Raw genomic sequence first — 17,245 nt, 5'->3', positions numbered from 1 at the left:
GCAGTTTGGACCACACACACACACACACACACACACACACATGCTCTAGTGTGGGATTGAGGGATTACCATTGTCAGTCTCCCTACATCTCTTTCCTGTCAAAGTAATAACAGAGATAAACATCCAGGAGAAGAGGAAAACGAAAGAAGGGAGATACCCATCTGTTTCTTCCTCCCTCTATTTCAGTCCTGTCTGGAGGTCGGCCCTGGGGAGCCGCCGCACACCGGTGTGCCCCGGACAGGACATTTTGCTCCAATGCTGTGACATTATAATTCTAGATAGGAGGTAGCTGCGGTCTGGAAAGTAATTTTCAGTCCAGTTCTCCTGAAGAACATGTGCCAGAGAAATCCCTGTTCAGGTGGTTTTACTTCAAAAACTTTGAAGTAAAACTTCAAACTTGATACTAGCGGACTGATCTGCCCTAGTCTGCCTTGCTTCACGATACTGGCACTTGTTTTGAGAAACGACATTGGAAAGAGTGAGAATTATCTCAAACCCACTGAGAGTGTTTCAAAGGAAATATAAGATCTGAAGACTGAAGGAATACGGAATTAAATGGCTTGTTAAAGTGAACATCTTTCGCAGTGTGACACTTAACTTTTTTAGTGCATGTACCTCTGTGGAGGATTTCATATTATTTCATTCTGTGTCCTGGATATAACATTTCAAGAGGTAATCGTGTCTGTTTGCAATTAAAAATAAAAATCCTGCCACTGATTCCCCCTGCAGACAGTGTTGGCCGCTGACTGCTCCTGAGCTTCTATGGTGTGTGTGTTGGTGTGCTGAGATGTGAAAAAGCCCTTTCACTTTAAGGATGTTTGACACTAGCCAAGCAGGGCTATTTAGTTGTTAGATAATCATTTAATCTCCAATAGTCAGCATTCACACTCTAACTGGAAGGCTTTGCACTGGCCCAGTCTACAAGCCAGTCAGGACCTGGCAGGCAATTAAAATATCAATCCCTGAAGAAAAGTGTCAGGAAGTGTCACCTTATTTAGGAAGTTCGGGGGCAGCGTTAGCCTAGAGCTTAAAGAAGAAGGTTTTTAACCCGAAGGCCGCCGGTTTGAATCCCCAGACTGTCTGGGAAAATGTGCGTGGGGAAAGTCAATGAGATGTGCTCTCCCCTCAGCAACTGCTGTTGAGCAAAGCACTTAACCCCAAATTGCTGCTCAGTGGCCAACAGCAGAAGACTGTGGCTGCATTGGGCGGCCCCCAGGTGTGAATATGTGGAACTGTATAAATGAAGCAAGGCATTGCTGGAAAAGAGCATAGCCTAATGCTCTGTCAACTTTCCCTTGATCTATGAAGGTTATAATAATGAACATGCCTTATACAAAACAACCCCCCCCAAAAAAGTGTTGTTGCTGCAGTTAAATTATTGATAAAACTTTGGCTTCCAGGACTTCCTCGTACTCCTCTGCTCCTCTGTCCTTGTCCACCGCCCTGCTTGGACGGTAAAAGCCGAGCTAACAAATGAAGGCCTAATCCTGTGGCCGAGTCTATTCTTTCTACATTCTCCATACACCAGCCTGTGCGTCTGGGCCGGTCTTTGTGATGCGTGCAGTTCATAGATCAGCTCCCAGGCTGATTAATCGAGCCCAGAGCAGCCGGCGCTGGAGTTACCAAGCTGCAGCATCACACCAGAGTAATGACCCACAGAGTCAGTGCAGAGTAGATTGTGGAGGCATCCAAAGGCATGACTAATTGCTCCCTGTTGGGCTTCTGATAGAGAAAGATAGAGAGAGCTCCTTAATGTTTGTCCTCTCTCTCTCTCTCTCTCTCTCTCTCCAAACCCATTCTGCCCCTTTCTGTCCTAACATTATGTTTCTCCCTTATCTGCTATTTCCAAGTGCAGGTGATGGATCATGGGATAAACATCACGTGGGTCTTCATCAATATTAGTGGAGCTAGGGGAGAGAGTAATGGGACAAACAGAATAAGAGTTCATTCTTTCCTTCCTATTAGTAGAAAAGCCTATATTGTATATTTTGTATGCAAACAATTAGACACAGTTGTTGTGCCGTGCGTATGCATTATAAATGACCAAGCAGTCAGAGATAATTTGGAATGCAGCACTAGTATGAACACTAGAAACCCATTTTGCTCGTGGCGGAAAGTGTTTAGCGTCCACAGTGTCGATAGAACTGCCATGTCCTCTGGTTAGCCTGTGATTCCTCGACCGCAACGCTTAACAACAGCGCTCCGGGTCACAATCCCTCTGAACGCACAAATTAAATTCATGCACAGCGGCGGGGGGTGGAGACGAGAACGGAGAGGGAGGAAAAATTGATATTCAGGGACGGAAGCGAAAGCCATTATCGGCGCCAACAGACATAAACAAGCACTACACATCGCGCACGCTCCACTGTATCTCTCGCTCGCTCTCCATTCTCTTCTTTTCATTTGCTCTTGTTCGCCCCTCGCCTTTCCTCCCTCGCCTCCTCGCCCTTCTCCCCTGCTATGCCACCAGTGGAGCCGTCCTCGTTTCTCATTATGTTGTTGCCTCTCTCTTACTTACTTTACAAACTGTCTCTCTCTGGCTCTACAATCAAATATATTTTGGTTTCTTTGCAAACTTGTTGGTTTTAGTTTTATGTTTCTTTTTTTTTTGCCGTGAGGGAGCAGCGAGTTAAGTTTCCCTTAACGTGAGGAACCTCGGTGGCGGTTTGCTATTCGTAAGATTTTCTCTTCAAGAATAATAAAATCCTTTATAAGGAGGATTTGAGGCGCCACCTTTGAGGAAAATATGGATATTTACAGCGCTCCTTTTCTAATATTGTTGTTTTGTTCCATCCCTCTAAGGAAGAGGGGGTCAAATTAATTTCAGTAGTCTCCTGGCTGCTCCTCTTATCAACTGCTGTTTCTCTAGTAAGCTGTACCAAATCACGCTTTATCTCTCCATTTCCACTATCTATCTAGTACTGCGCCCCCATTCTTTCTTGCACTTCCATGTACTAACCTAACCCCGCTCTCCCTTTGCCTTCATCAACTGCTCTCTCTCTCTCTCGCTCTCTCTCTCTCTCGCTCTCTCACTCTCTCAATTCAATTTGATGTGCTTCATTGGCATGAAAGCAAAGAACAAAGCATCAAAGATAAAAGATAAACATTCTACATGAAATCCCATTCCCTCTTATATCAGCGTGTGTGTGTATGCGCCTGAGTGCATGTGTGCATGCATGTGTGTGTGTGTGTCTCAGTGGAGAATTCACTTCCTCCACCATGCACTAAGGTTATAAGTTTGTCTATTGTTTGTCTCTCGAGTGAGCATAACAAATCACACTCTTGTCATTTCAGCCTCCTTCCCTCTCTTCCTCCCTCTTCCAGATTCTTGTCACATTTCTGAGTGTCTAAGCTGGCGTGCAGCGTTTAGTGAGGAGTGTGTGTGTGTGTGACTGAGGGTAATGACAAGTGTTAAAGGGGGCAATGGGACTGCATTCAGAGGACTTAGCAAGGTGAATGGGCTCTTTACTAGAGACTGGTCACATAAAAACGCCTAAGGCCCACAGCTAAGTGGCTGTGAGTGCTTACGTACTTTAAGTGCTAGACTGCGGACGTTGTTTTCAATCACAAGCTTTGCTGTTGTGATTGGCTGCATTTGGAAGAGCACATAAATGAACCGGCAAACCTGCTTGAGTGCCAGACTTTGCAATGAATAACAGCTCAATATTCAAGCATACACACAAGTAGACTCTTTGGTTTCTATGTTCAATTCCACTATGCATCTACTGCTCTCCCCTTCTTTGTCTTAAATTCTCTCCGTCTCTCTCTCTCTCACACACATACATGGATATATGGTCACTTAAAATGGCAGTGATTTATCTCCATCCAGTGTCCTTCATAGTAACCGACCCTCACATGTAAATACAGCCCTCATCTCCCGCTATCTCCATGACGACCGCTCCTCCCCCTTGCTATTCGTCCATCAATCTGGCAGCACCTGTCCTTTACTGGCTGGTTAAGGTGGCAGGCCACGCCCACTCCACTGACCTCCATTTGTAGGGAAATGGTAATGGTAGATTGGAATGGTCTCTGTGCATGTGTGTGTGTGTGTGTGTGTGTGTGTGTGCTACCTGGTGCCTCTCGGCCATCACATGTGGACGTAGATCAGAGTCTGGGTCAAATTAATTTGCCGACCAGTCAATTCTACAAATGATCTTGAACGGACACTGAAATGGAAAAACAGCTCATGTTTTCTGCTGCATTGACTTTGTTTCAGTTTGAATCTGCCATTTAACTTGATTTCCCATATTGAGTGGCGCTGAAATGAATTTGACCCAAGCCTCTCCTTGGAGAAACCACATCAACAATGAAAAGGAGCGGCGTAAACATCAATGTATTCCCTGTAGCCTGCGCCTCAACTGCATTAATATCAATTTGTGGTAGCCACTGAGTCTTCAAGGTCGGGAAACTTTAAGTGTCTCCCTGTTCAGTCATGCACAGCGAAACAAGGATAAAACTAAACCTAATAAGTTAGTAAGGAAGCCAAAAAAAACTTTGAACACAGAGAGTGACAGAGAGAGGCCCACTCACAAAAGGGACTTTGAACTTAGCGTGACGGTTGCAAGGCTGTTTCATCTCAGCTCTATTCAATATTAATTGTATCTAAAGGCATTTCAGAGGAGACGGCTGAGCTACTGAGAAACATATTTAGACAAGAGGGGCGAGGCTAGGAGAGCAGAGAATTCCCAAGTCTCTCAGAAGTACTGCCAAAAACCCTCAGCGACCATCAACTAAGAGCAAATTAGAATAAAATACACTGATGCACTGATACGACGGTGTGTGTGTGTGTGTGTGTGTCAGTGTAAGAGGAAGGAAGTGTTGGAGTGTAAAAGAAAAAAAATGTACCTGGGGACACTGCTAATAGAGAAAAGACCATTTGAGCTAAAAAATACTGCTGACAATTTAGACAACGGATGTGTGACATTAACGCTTGTCTAGACACTAACACACAGTGACTGTAATGTACACACACACACACACACACACACAGACACACACCTCTGCCCACTTTTCTATACAGAATAAACTTACCACTGGTATTCCACTGTAGGAAAACAGATTTAACTCCATGTGAAAAAACTTGCGTTACACCAAACACAAAGTTCTTCCCAAAGACCTCTACAGAAATTATTTGTGACGTATCCATCACTTGAAATAGGTGAATTAAAACAGGCAGCTGTAGCTCAGAGGTTAGAGAAACTGGCTTGTGACTGGAAGTTCGCCAGTTCGAACCCGGGCCCGACTGGGAGGGGAAAGTTAATGAAAAACACTCCGCTCACCTTAAACAGCAAGGCACTTAAATAGCTAGTAGAGCTGCAGTGAACCTTCCTTTGACAATTACAGGTACAAAAAAACCCACAAACAATTTATGTCACTTTCTACAGCTTCGTCTGCAACTTGAGTCCTTGGTTGACAAATGGCAGCGAGGTATTTGTTTGAATCTTGCAGACTTCAAAACTCAGAAATCCTGTAAAGTAATGACAGTAAACGAAATGTCTTCTTCTTATTGGCTGGTGGAGGTGGAGTACAGGATCTTCTCTTCTCTGTTGCAGCCCTATACTTCCTGATTTAGGCTGATAGGACAGGTCTATTTTTACGTAAGAATCTTGCCTAGCGCAGCTTTCAGGTGAATCATCTGTTCAGTATCTCCATATAGCTCCTTACTACCTGCCTCGGCACACAAACCGTACAGCTGTCGAGTCTGTGCGACGAGGATACGTGACACTCATGCAGGTGGCATTAGCATACAAAGTGGAATGATTTAGAGGGAGGAAGACGTAGGAGAAGGAGCAGGAGGGAGGAAGAGAGAACAAAAGTCAGGGAGCAAAGAGGAGGAGTTTAGAAAGAGGAGAGAGAGAGATAGAGAGAGACAGAGAGAGAGAGATTTTTTTCATCACATTTGGTGTTCCATATTTTATAGCTGTTACTTCCCATTGTTTGTGATTTTTATTTTAATCTCAATAGGCCTAATCATTCTTATTCTTACTTGTTACTCTGTTATTGACCTTATGTGCTTTGGCAATACTGTACTGTATATGGTCATGCCAATAAAGTGAGAGAGAGAGAGAGAGAGAGAGAGAGAGAGAGAGAGAGGGAGAGAGAGAGAGAGAGAGAGAGAGAGAGAGAGAGAGAGAGAGAGAGTCCTGATGAGGTTTGTATATGCTGGCACTGGTTAATGTGGAAAAATGATAATTAACCACTGCAGAGCTCTGACAAGTTCAAACAGAGAGGAGGAGGCATAGGGAGGAAGAGTGTCTCTCTCACACACACACACACACACACACACAGGTCTCTAATGGCAACTTTCCGTCTCTAGTATGCTCAAAAACCAATTAACAAATTAGCGTCAGCCTACGATACACATAACAACACTTACAAAGTGCAAGCATACATACAGCTACAGTGACCGTGTGTGTGTGTGTGTGTGTGTGTGTGTGTGAGTGAGTGAGTGAGTGAGAGAGAGGGAGAGAGAAAGAGAGAGAGAGAGAGCGAGAGAGAGAGAGAGAGAGAGAGATGCTGTGCCTGCTTCCTGTTGCCAGGGCAACCAAAGGCACAGATGCAGGTCACACTGAGTGGAGGACTGGTGCACACACACAAACACACACACACACACACACACACACTGCTAATTAGCCTAATGTACAGGAAATTACATTCATCCCTCAACTGTGTTCTCTCCTAGGCGTGTTGAAGTCAGATGAACATTAATCCAGTACATGGAGGGAGAGGACAGACAGATATTAGCCTGATCTCAAAATCAATGGAATCAGGGTAAAATATTGTTGTCATGTGAAAACCTTGGAACTCCAGTTTTAACTTCAATTGAAGGATTAGATGCGTCTCTATGGGTTGGGAAAATCCTGCATCGCTCTATGCTTTAGAAACCCTTTGAAACCCCTTGGATAAACTCAAAAATGCATGTTCGTCAAGCTGAAAACAAAGCTGTTCTTCTTAGTTGCTGAAAAGTTGACATTTTGGAGATACGAGGTGTCCCCCCCCCGCCCCGACAGTGACGATCTGCAGCTACAGATAAACTCATCCAGTCAGCATCCCTGTGTCTCCTCTCCATCTTTCTGCCTCTGCTGCAGTTTCTTCCCATTTTGGCATTCGTCTCTCCCATCGCTGTGTTACGATCCTCACCTGTCTTCCTCCTCAGTCTCTCGCTCTCTCTCTCTCTCCCCCCGCAATTCTCACTCCTGTCGTTCATTTTACCCTCTCCGCCGCTCCCTGTGCCCGTCGGTCTCTCGCACAGACGCATGCACACACAAACACACACCTACATCAAAAGTGTTTCTAAATGTGAAATGGCCCAGCTGTTCTCTTTTTCTACGTCACTGGGGATGAAAGGACTGTAGCAGATAAAACGCAGGAGAGGATGGAGGAAATGTAAGCAGAGAGGTTTAACCCTGACCTACAGGCTGCAGGTGGTTGTATGCATTTGTGTGTGTGTGTGTGTGTGTGTGTGTACAAGTACATGAGTGTGGGTGTGAATGTGTATGTGTGCATGCGTACAGTTGTTTGGTGTACTTATGTGTGCGTGTGTCCGTGGTTCTGAATCTACCTGCGTATGTGAGCGCAATACGAACATGTACGTCTACAGCATGATGCGAGCGCTGTATTTTGCTCTGGTGTGTATGTGGCGTGGGATTTCTATGCGTGGGAGGACCTCACATGGCATCAGTGAGGAGAGGCAGCTATGATGGGAAGGAAGAAAGCGAGAGGGGGATGAGAGAAGACGATACAAAGAGGAGGAAATCCAATAAACACAGCAGACCCGAGTCGGAAAAAAAAAAAAAAAAAACAAGTCGCGCAACCACTGCGAGGGGAGAAGAACGAGAGATGATGAGAGCGAGGAGAGATGAACATCAGACTGAGAGGGAGGTGGGACAAAGAAATAGAGGGAGAAAGAGATTGCGTAGAAAGAACAGACAACACAACCCAAAAAAAAAAAAAGACAGCAAAAAAACGAAGGAAAAATGAAAGAAATCCCTCAACACCTCCCATCCCAAACTCCCAGCATCAACACCCCTCTCGCCACCTTCCCTTCTCCCAAACCAACACACACACACACTCTCGTAAAAACACTCACCATGAACTGGACGTTGTCGAAGCCGTTGGCCAGCAGGTGGTTCTCATACTGGACCAGGCCGATGGAGTCGAGCCACTGGCCCACGGACTGCAGCGGGCAGCGGGGACCTATGAGGGGGTGGAGGGGCAAACGCTTCAGCAGGGAGTAGCCGTCCACGCGGTAGCAGCGGCAGTCCGGCTGAGACAGCTGGCACTGCCACATCATGTTGTGGCGGGCAAAGTGGCTGTCGAAGGAGCCCGCCATGCTTTTTGGGGAGGCTTTTGTCAAGGCTGGAGGAGGAGGATGGAGGAAGTAGGGGGGGGGGGGGAAACAAAAAGAAAGAAAGGTGGAGGAGGAGGAGGTGGAGGAGGAGAGTTGCGGGCTAGGCTGGAAGATGAGGCATGGCGAGAATGGAGGGGGTCGGCATGCAAGGGTGCAAGGGGGTAAAGGGTAGACTAGGGTTAGAGCGTCCGGAGGCTGCCTTCTCTAGATCCAGCCAGAGGCGGGTGAGAGAGAAGGGGGCGAAGGCTGAAGTTGTATCCAGAAAAGAGCTGCGATCCTCGGGGTAAAATCCTTGCCAGAGAAGGGGGGTGCTGGATAAGACTGGAGGTATAGATCCGCAAGAAAGAGAGAGATTGTGTGTGTGTGTTTGTCGCCGCGCAGCCGCTTTTCTTTTTCAGCTGTTGCGCTTGCTTGGCTGCTCCCTCGAGTGTGTGTGTGTGTGTGTGTGTGTGTGCGAGCGTGGCGCATGTGTGCGTGTGTGTGTGTGTGTGTAAGAGAGAGAGAGAGAAAAAGAGAGCGAGAGCTGCCTGCGCTGTAGATTTCTCTTTATCAAGTACTCCCACTCTCATCTGTATGCTTCTGCAGCCTCCTCTCTCTCTCTCTCTCTCTCTCTCTCTCTCGCTCTGCTCTACCTTTCTCTGAGCGCTCCTCTTTCTCCCGCGTTCCCTCCCTCTCTGCCTCTGTTTTCTCCCTCACTTTCCTCCGTCTACCTCCTGTCTCTATCTCCTCTCAGCCTGTCGATCCTCTCCTTCTGTTCCCTCTCCCTCTGCATCCTTGCCCCCCTCTCTCTCTCTCTGTTTCTCTCTCTCTCTCTCTCTGTCTCTGTTTCTCTCCCTCTATCTCTGTTTCTCTATCTCTCTTTCTCTCTCTCTACATATATATGGCTTGCACTGCTGATAATAGCCATCAGATCAGCCCCAGCTTCTTTGTCTGCAAGCTGAGCTCCCTCCCCCCCCCACACACACACACACACCATGCAGCGTATGTATGCATATGTATCTGTATGTGCGTGCGTGTGTGTGTGTGTGTGTGAGCGTGTGTGTGGTGTGGCTGTGTGTGCTTTGTTGGGGGGAGAGCTGGTTTAGCACAAACAGGATTTCTCCCAGTGGTAACCATGGTTAGCGGATGCTTCGCATTCACAGATGAAAAGAGAGAGAGAGAGAGAGAGAGAGAGAGAGAGTGAGAGAGAGGGAGAGAGGGAGGGAATCAGGGGGTGGAGGATGGGGGAGTTAACGGAGGGAGAGGGGGGTGAGACAGATGAAAGCAGTGAATAGAGATGAGTAGAAGAGGATTGAAGGAAGGAAGGCAGGTAAAGAAACTGGCAGAAACAGATTTCCCCTCCAACCAACAACGGGATTTGATGTGTGTAAAAAGGAAGTCAAATTTACTATAGGGATCATGCGTGGTCACACACACACACACACAATCATGCACGCACACACGCATGCAATCATAAACACACAGATGCACGCAAACCTGCACGCATATACTGTATGTACACACACACACACACACACTCTTGTGTTTTACCTGAGGTGTCCTCCCTGATGTCCAATCCGGTGCCTATGCCTGCCCCAATGGAGCTCATAATCTTGTCGATCTGGGCGGATGGGAGAGAGGGATGGGGGCGGGGGGGGGGGGGGGGGGGGGGGGGGGTGAGACAAAAGCGAGAGAAAGAGAGAGAGAAAGGGAGAGAGAGAGAGACAGACAGACTGCATGTGAGAGAGGGAAAGTCACTTCCCAGTAATAACGCTAACCTCTATTTCTGGATTCAAGTGTCACATAACATGATCATTACGCCAGCCAGTGTGGTGAATGTCAATCATTCCTCTGTGAATTGAAAAAGCATGGAGCAGCAGAAGGGGAGGAAAAAAAAAAAGGGATGATGTGTAAGGAAGGGAAGACAAAAGAGAAAGCAGAGGAGAGATGAAGGAAGAGGAAGGCTGGAGAGGCAGGAATCCTGGCGGTGGGAGCTACAGCAGCTTCATTAGTGTCTGGCTGCTGGCTGTCTGCTGCTCATCTCTGACCCGGGACCTGCTGCTAACCACTGAACTGTGCAACCCACATCCATCCAGCTGTCGGGCCCACTGGCTAACCATGGGCCAGGACAACCCAGCCTCGCTCCGACTGGTCCGAGACCAGCGCTTAAAGGGCCAGGACCGACAAACGCCGACAAACGCTTACAAACGCTTACAGGCTTGCGGACCATGAAGGTGGCGTCATCGTTGGAGCGGGACAGGTACTTCACCCTTTCTACCTTTGGGCATCCTGTTATGCCATATGTGACCATGCACTACTTTTTTCCCTATTGGTATATTAGCTTTAGTTAGTTAGCTTTATATAAGAAAATCTTGACTGTATGGTTGAAGTGCCAGCACTTCACTACATGCTATTAATTAGCATCCAAATAACCACAAACGAGCTTACACTGAGAACTATCATCCCCATCCAGTGATTTCAATACATAAGCAATTTTCAAGGTAAAGACAGATTAGAAAGCACAGATTTGTAACATGCGGTGGACTAGCCCTTTAAGCCTGTAGCGCTAATGAGCACGGTTATCTTAAGTTCACTGCCTGTTGTGGGGCGTCCCTTGTGGCTGGTCCCTTGCTAATAATGCAACTCTTTCTCGAGCACGTGCTGCAACTGGAGCAATTTTGTTTTTTTTCCCCCGAAATCCCCATATATCACTCCGTAATTTCCCTGAAGCCGCCTTATCTCCTCCTCCCGTAGCACGCAATTAAGCAGGAAAGGTCACGTTAATTGCCGAGAATTATGGGAAATTCCATATGGTAATTCATCACCATCAGCAAGTTATGTGCTGTGTGGAGTAAATGAACACTAATGAACATGTTATGTGAAGAAAGACGGAATTATACATGTAAATGTAGACAGACATGCACAAATTAACTTTCGCACACTTCTGCACACACTTGCATTTGTGGACTTTAAAAAAAAAACGAAGAAGGACACATCAGCTAATTAAGTCATGCTCATAATTGTGTGAGAGGAAGATATTTTTCTCCAAACTGTAACCAAGTGGTCTGTAAAATGGTATAACATTGTCCTTCATTTATGTGTGTTTGTGAGCATAAACATAAGCTCACAAAAGTGTGTGTTGTCGGCAGCGTGAATGGCGAGCAGTGAGCAGAATGTAATGTGTCTGTGACCCGGTGTGTTTATAAAGGGGCGAGATCCAGCAGTGTTGTCCAGTCAATGGATCGCATCTGTGTCAGCGGCCCCTTTAATTCCAAAGTAGCCCCGGGCGCAAACACACCGAGACCGAAACACACACCACCCCCGACCCCGGCTCTCTGCCCTCTATAACATAAACTGCTTTCTCTCTGATATCCGGTCTTCCCTCCAGCTCCAGTGCTGGTTACAGAAGAAAATCAATATGGGGGCATGTTAAATTAGCGTTGGGGCACCTTTTCCACCGTAGTATTGCAGTGGATTTCAAAGGGATGAAAAACTGAAGCGGCACGCTGCGAACCGAAGGGTGCAGTGACCTCTAATGTCTCCTGGAGAGTATGTTCTATTCGAAAAGCACATCATTTTCTGTCTTTTCCACTGTGGTTTCTAAGGCTCGTGACAACTAGGTAAAAGACAGTAGAGTATCACATTACAGCGATAGATGAAGTGTCTCTTACTTCTATCCGGTCAGTGGTGAAAGAGCTGCTCCTTTTCGTTCTAGCTCACCTCTTTCCTACTTTTTCCAATTTTAAACTGTGTGGTAACAAGCCCATGCCGGTGTGTCCCTTACCTCTTCCCACTCAGCGGTGAAGGAGGGTGTTCGCTCCAGCCGTCCCCCAGGAGTGGTGCCTTCTCCTGGGCTGGGACTACCAGGCCCCTGCCCCCGAGACCCAGAACCCCAACTGTGCTCCTCCTGGATAAGATGAAAAACAACCATTTTGGGTTTTTTTTAATATTGTGGAATTACAGACAATTACAAGTTGCTCACGTAGCCAAATGTTTTTAGAGATCTATGGACAATTGAGTACTGAACACTATTTAGAGAATGAGCAATTCCTTTCGGCGCACATCAAAATTTCATCCATAATCAAGCGTTTTTCATCAAACAGACTATGTATTTAGCTTATGATTTATTTACTATATTTTATAGAGGCAGTCTCATAAAATGTGCAGCACAGCGGGGAGGACTGTGGCCCAGATCAGCGAGTTATCTAACTGGCTGGACTGGTTTCTACTCTGTTTCCTAAGTCAAGGTGCATGATACAGCAAAATGCAAAAGACCTCCATCAATTCAAACAACTGCAGCTGCGCAATCCTGAAAACTCTTTAGAATGGAAGCATCTGACTTTCAAACCTAATTGAGATTTCACAGCTAACCTCGCCTTTTTTCAGAAAAGAAACTTATCCTTGGCCAGAGGCTCATAAATAAATGTTGCACAAGAGCTAGACACTATCAGAAAAATAGAAAAATGACTGCCAGAGAGTATCACCTACCATTCTCCAGCTTGCTTTCATATTTCATCCAACATGCTGTGCTTTATTTCATAACAATAATGCTGTCATCAAGCTTTGACTTTGAGTAAGTAACTCTGGATCAGAATAACAAAAGCTAGAAAAGGATAATGAAGGAGACGTGTCAGCGGCAACATACCTGTATGGGAGACACAGCCACCAGGTTGGAATCGGACTTGGACAGAGACTTGGACAGTTGCAGGTCCAACACACTGCGGGGCATGGACCTCATCCTCCCCAGGGTGCACGCTCTCTCCTCGTAGCCCGCCCCTGATGCACCGTCCCGGGGCGCGCTGCCCGGCTGGCTCCCCCGCAGCTCCGGAACCTCCCCGTTCTGAGCGGAGGAGGAGGGCAGGGTCGAGTAGCCGCGGGGCGGGTCGAACTGCTCGCAGTTCCTGGGCCGGGCCTGGTCCTGGTTGACCCTGGTGTGGAAGATAGTCCGGTAGACCACCTGCGGTTTCGGCGGTTCTTTGGCGGTCTTCTGATACGCCGACTCGCTCCCTGTCCTGGGGAGGACCTGAGGGGGGCCCGCGCCGATCACCAGGCTGAACTCCGGTGTCCGCAGCAGGCTTCCCTGGGCGTCCGGCCCGGCGTATTTGCGGGGTTTGGAGTTGTAGAGGTGGTAAGGCGTGTCGGGGGTTTCGCAGGCCGGGGAGGATCCGTGGAGGAGGCCCGCGAACTCCTCCGGGACGTGGCTCCTCCTGCGCTCCTCCAGCAGAGTGGAGCAGGTGGAGGAAGAGGAGGGAGGAGGAGGAGGGGGAGGCGCGTCCCGCTGGTAAGGCCCGTCGTCTGCCAAGAGCACACACAAAAAAATACATTGACTGATTAGGGTTAAATCATACAACAATGTGGATTCGCATGAAACGCTCCTGTCACAACAATCACACACACTGATGAATTTACTCCAGCAAAGAAAAACAAGAAGCAAATCAGAAAATTACACTCCCACTGCACAAACAAACCACACAATATTAAAAAGAGAGCACGGAGCATAATGCCAAGTAAACTATAGAACAGAGAGAGAGGCAATGGAGCAAAAAAAAACAAACACCACAAAACACCCAAAGCTGCAAACAGAAAGATAAGAAAGAGGTAATACATCTTCTGCTCGCCTGTAGAAAAGCTGTTTGCTTCTCAAAGGAGAAAAGACAACTCCTGACTTGGATTTTACACCCCTGCTCCTTCACTGTCTGGGTGCAAAAGCCTGTGTGTGTGTGTGTGTGTACATGTGTCTGAACCTGTGCATGTATGCATGCATTCATTGGGGCAGACGTTCTTACATCATTGACTGGATTCTTTGAGGTGTAATGAGAGCCAAAAGGATGCTTTCAAAGGCCCAGTCACTGTCTGTGTGCAGCGGGGTGAAAGAGAGGCCGCAGAAAGCTTCCTTTTATTCTCCGTATATGTGTTTGTGTAATTGTAGATGCACGCCCGTGTGCATGAGTGTGTGTGTGTGTGTCCCTGCCTGACTACTGGCCTGTCAGTTTGTGTATGCTTGTGTACACATCTGCAAACACATTATACCCGAGGTCACAACATTTTCCGGCAAGATTTACATATTCAAACACCATTGTTTTGCACATCAAAAAGACATACTTCTCATCATACAAAATGCAAAAATAAAAGTTGTATTATTTATTTTTTATATTCTTTTTATTATTTATTACATTTTGATATTCCCTTTATACTCATGCTGATACATCTTGACATCAAGACAATATTGTAGCAGAGAGTAGTATTATGTTCCAGTCTAATTCAGATTGTAACGTAGCTCCTTAGGGAACAGGTTCAAAAAAATGATATTCAAACTTGGATTCATTAATTTGCATTGGTGCTTTTATTTATATATACTAGTGCAGTGCCCATTCAAAACATGCCTGTTCTGAATGGGCCGATTGCTTGGCCTCCGGTATTGCTGCTTGCAGCTTTCTCAAGGACCGCTCATCCAAACAACTTCACACTCGACACTGCACGTCCTTGGGTCCCCAGCAATACACCCACCAAGTGTGAAGTAGATCGGACGAACGGTTCTCGAGATATGCGAAGGACACACACACTCACTCACAGACAGAGATTCCTTGCTTTATAGTTAGATGATGATGATACTCACAAACAAGGTCCCTTACGTAGTCTGACTAAAACTAGGGATGCTGGAGTGATGGAGTTAGAATGATTGGTACAATTACAAACCAAGCACTGACAGACAGACAGACAGACAGACAGACAGACAGGTAGACAGAAACACAGATGGACTTACAGACAAAAAGAAGCACAGACAGATGTAGAGAAAGACAGAAAGTGTGTTGTGGTCTTGGATACTGTGGATAACAAACACCACATGAGGGATTTATTCTCTCTCTGTGCATAATAGATATCTTAGTCATGCATGGTAATCCATCAGCAGGTGAAAATACACAACAATATTACATCTCCCTCTCCTGCTCCCACACACACACACACACACACACACACACACAGGACTGCGGCAGGAGGCTGCACAGAATCTGATTTTGTTTTGCAGTCATCTGTTGATTAAACACAATACAACATGATGCTCTGTCTTACAGTCTTACATTCAATATATAGATGAAAAGAAAAGTGTGCCTGAGTCGGAACAACTTGTGTGCGTGTGTGTGTGTGTGTGTGTGTGTGTGTGTGTGAGGGAGATGGCGAGCCCAGATCTCTCCCTCTCTCTCTCTCTCTCTGGTTCCTGTCACTGTGTGTTAAGATTGTGTACCAGGCCATGTAAACAATCACCACTGATAAGCATCACACACACACACACACACACACACACACACATACACACCCCCACACACACAGAGAGAGACTCAACAGTTTCAAAATCACAATCTCACTTAAACAAATAATGCACACACACACACACAAACACACACTCTCTGCTGTCGACCAGTCTGTCTGGTTTACAGCTGGCGCTCCTCAGCACATCCAGCCCACATTTCCATATGCAACAATTACATAATGAAAGCCGGTGGCACGGCGCGGAATAGAGTTACGTAAGGAAGTGTAAGTTCGAACACAGCAACTTGGCCGCTCTTTCTGAGAAAAACCCCAGAAGAGTGACGAACCCGAATCATTCACGCTGATCAAAGTGGGACAATCGTGCTCTTTTCATTTTCAAAGTCAGAGAAAGTGGAACAACATTAACTTCAGTCCTCGGATGGAAAACCATGTTAGGAAGTTGGGAATTTTCTTGAGGGACCCGCATGCTTTTTTCTGTGTTGTAGTCAATTCAAATCATTTGCAGTGTGAGTGTTACATATCGCCTGAATATCCACAACATCTGCTGTCTTTTAAATGTACGCAGCACTCCCATTTACTGCCTTCAGGTAATGAAGGTGAAAACATGACTCATCCTGAAACCTTTAATGGACTTAAATTGTTCTTTCTAAAGACTTCACAGTCACTCATTAGCTCCCACGCATGCTGAAAGGTCTTAAATTATGACTAATCCTCAGCATTTTACAGGATAAACGAGGCTCAATGACCAAAAGATCAGAGCAAACAGTGCGTTGCCCTTTCACTGTCCTGTACCATCAACTTCTCATCTCTTTGTCTGCATCATGTCTGCTAATTGTTGCTCTTTTACCATAATCAACATCCAAAGCATTTGTCGGCAAGTAGGTCACTGACCATCGACAATATGTCATTGAATCAATTTTTGTGAGTTATTACATTTTCAATGCTAAGAAAAAAAATCAAACATTGTAAATGATCTTGCAGTTATTTTCAGAAATGTAAATCCAAATGTTTTTTCTCAAGATATTCACAGCAAGACTTTTTGGAGGCAATTGGAACAATGTAGCATCACTGGGATTAGTGGTAAGTGAGATTGACATCAATAATACATACTTTTTGACTGCACCTTGAATGCATCGTTAAGTTACTTATGATAATATGATAAGAACATGAATCTCCACACAAAAGCAATCTCGCCTCGAAAAAACCCACATTTCTCCCTTCATGTGCTTCCTTCAGCCCTGTCGCGCTCCTTTCTTTTCCGCTCCCTTATCGCTCTCTCCATCCCTCTCCTCTTTTTAAAAATGACGATGGTTGGCAACAGGTGAGCCTGTCGGTCGCCATGGCAACAGAGAGCCCAGCATCAGCATCTCCCCCGGCTTCGGGCGGCTGAGTGTCTTTGGCCTTCGAGAGAGGCAGGAGAGTGTATGCCTGATAAACACTGCAATCAAATCAGCAGGTGTGTGGTTTTTTTGTGCGTGTGTGTGTGTGTGTGTGTGTGTGTGTGTGTCAAGCCAGAAAGAAAGAGCAGAGGCGAGAAAAAGAAGCATTTGATCGGTACAGCGGTAGTGATGAGGTACTGGAGAGAAAGAGTAAAGGTTAGTGGAGAAGGTAGACGTGATCGTACAGTAAAAAAGAAAAGAAAATCTC

At 46.2% G+C, this 17,245-nt stretch overlaps 1 protein-coding gene across 2 annotated transcripts in view; it reads right to left on the bottom strand.

Annotated features, from left to right (window-relative positions):
• The window catches only part of anks1b (ankyrin repeat and sterile alpha motif domain containing 1B), a 196,563-nt gene that overhangs the window by 45,885 nt on the left and 133,433 nt on the right, over positions 1 to 17,245 (bottom strand). For both annotated transcript variants that reach the window (XM_078282203.1, XM_078282204.1), the window contains exons 14-17: positions 12,975 to 13,624; positions 12,114 to 12,236; positions 9,881 to 9,950; positions 8,090 to 8,196 (exon numbers count right to left, since the gene is read on the bottom strand). In XM_078282203.1, the coding sequence (XP_078138329.1) occupies positions 8,090 to 8,196; positions 9,881 to 9,950; positions 12,114 to 12,236; positions 12,975 to 13,624 (950 nt within the window). The remainder of the gene's footprint in view (positions 1 to 8,089; positions 8,197 to 9,880; positions 9,951 to 12,113; positions 12,237 to 12,974; positions 13,625 to 17,245) is intronic.

This window comes from Centroberyx gerrardi, chromosome 24 (assembly GCF_048128805.1).
Source record: "Centroberyx gerrardi isolate f3 chromosome 24, fCenGer3.hap1.cur.20231027, whole genome shotgun sequence".
NCBI classification, from domain to species: Eukaryota; Metazoa; Chordata; class Actinopteri; order Beryciformes; family Berycidae; genus Centroberyx; species Centroberyx gerrardi.
This window is presented reverse-complemented; position numbering and strand designations above follow the sequence as displayed.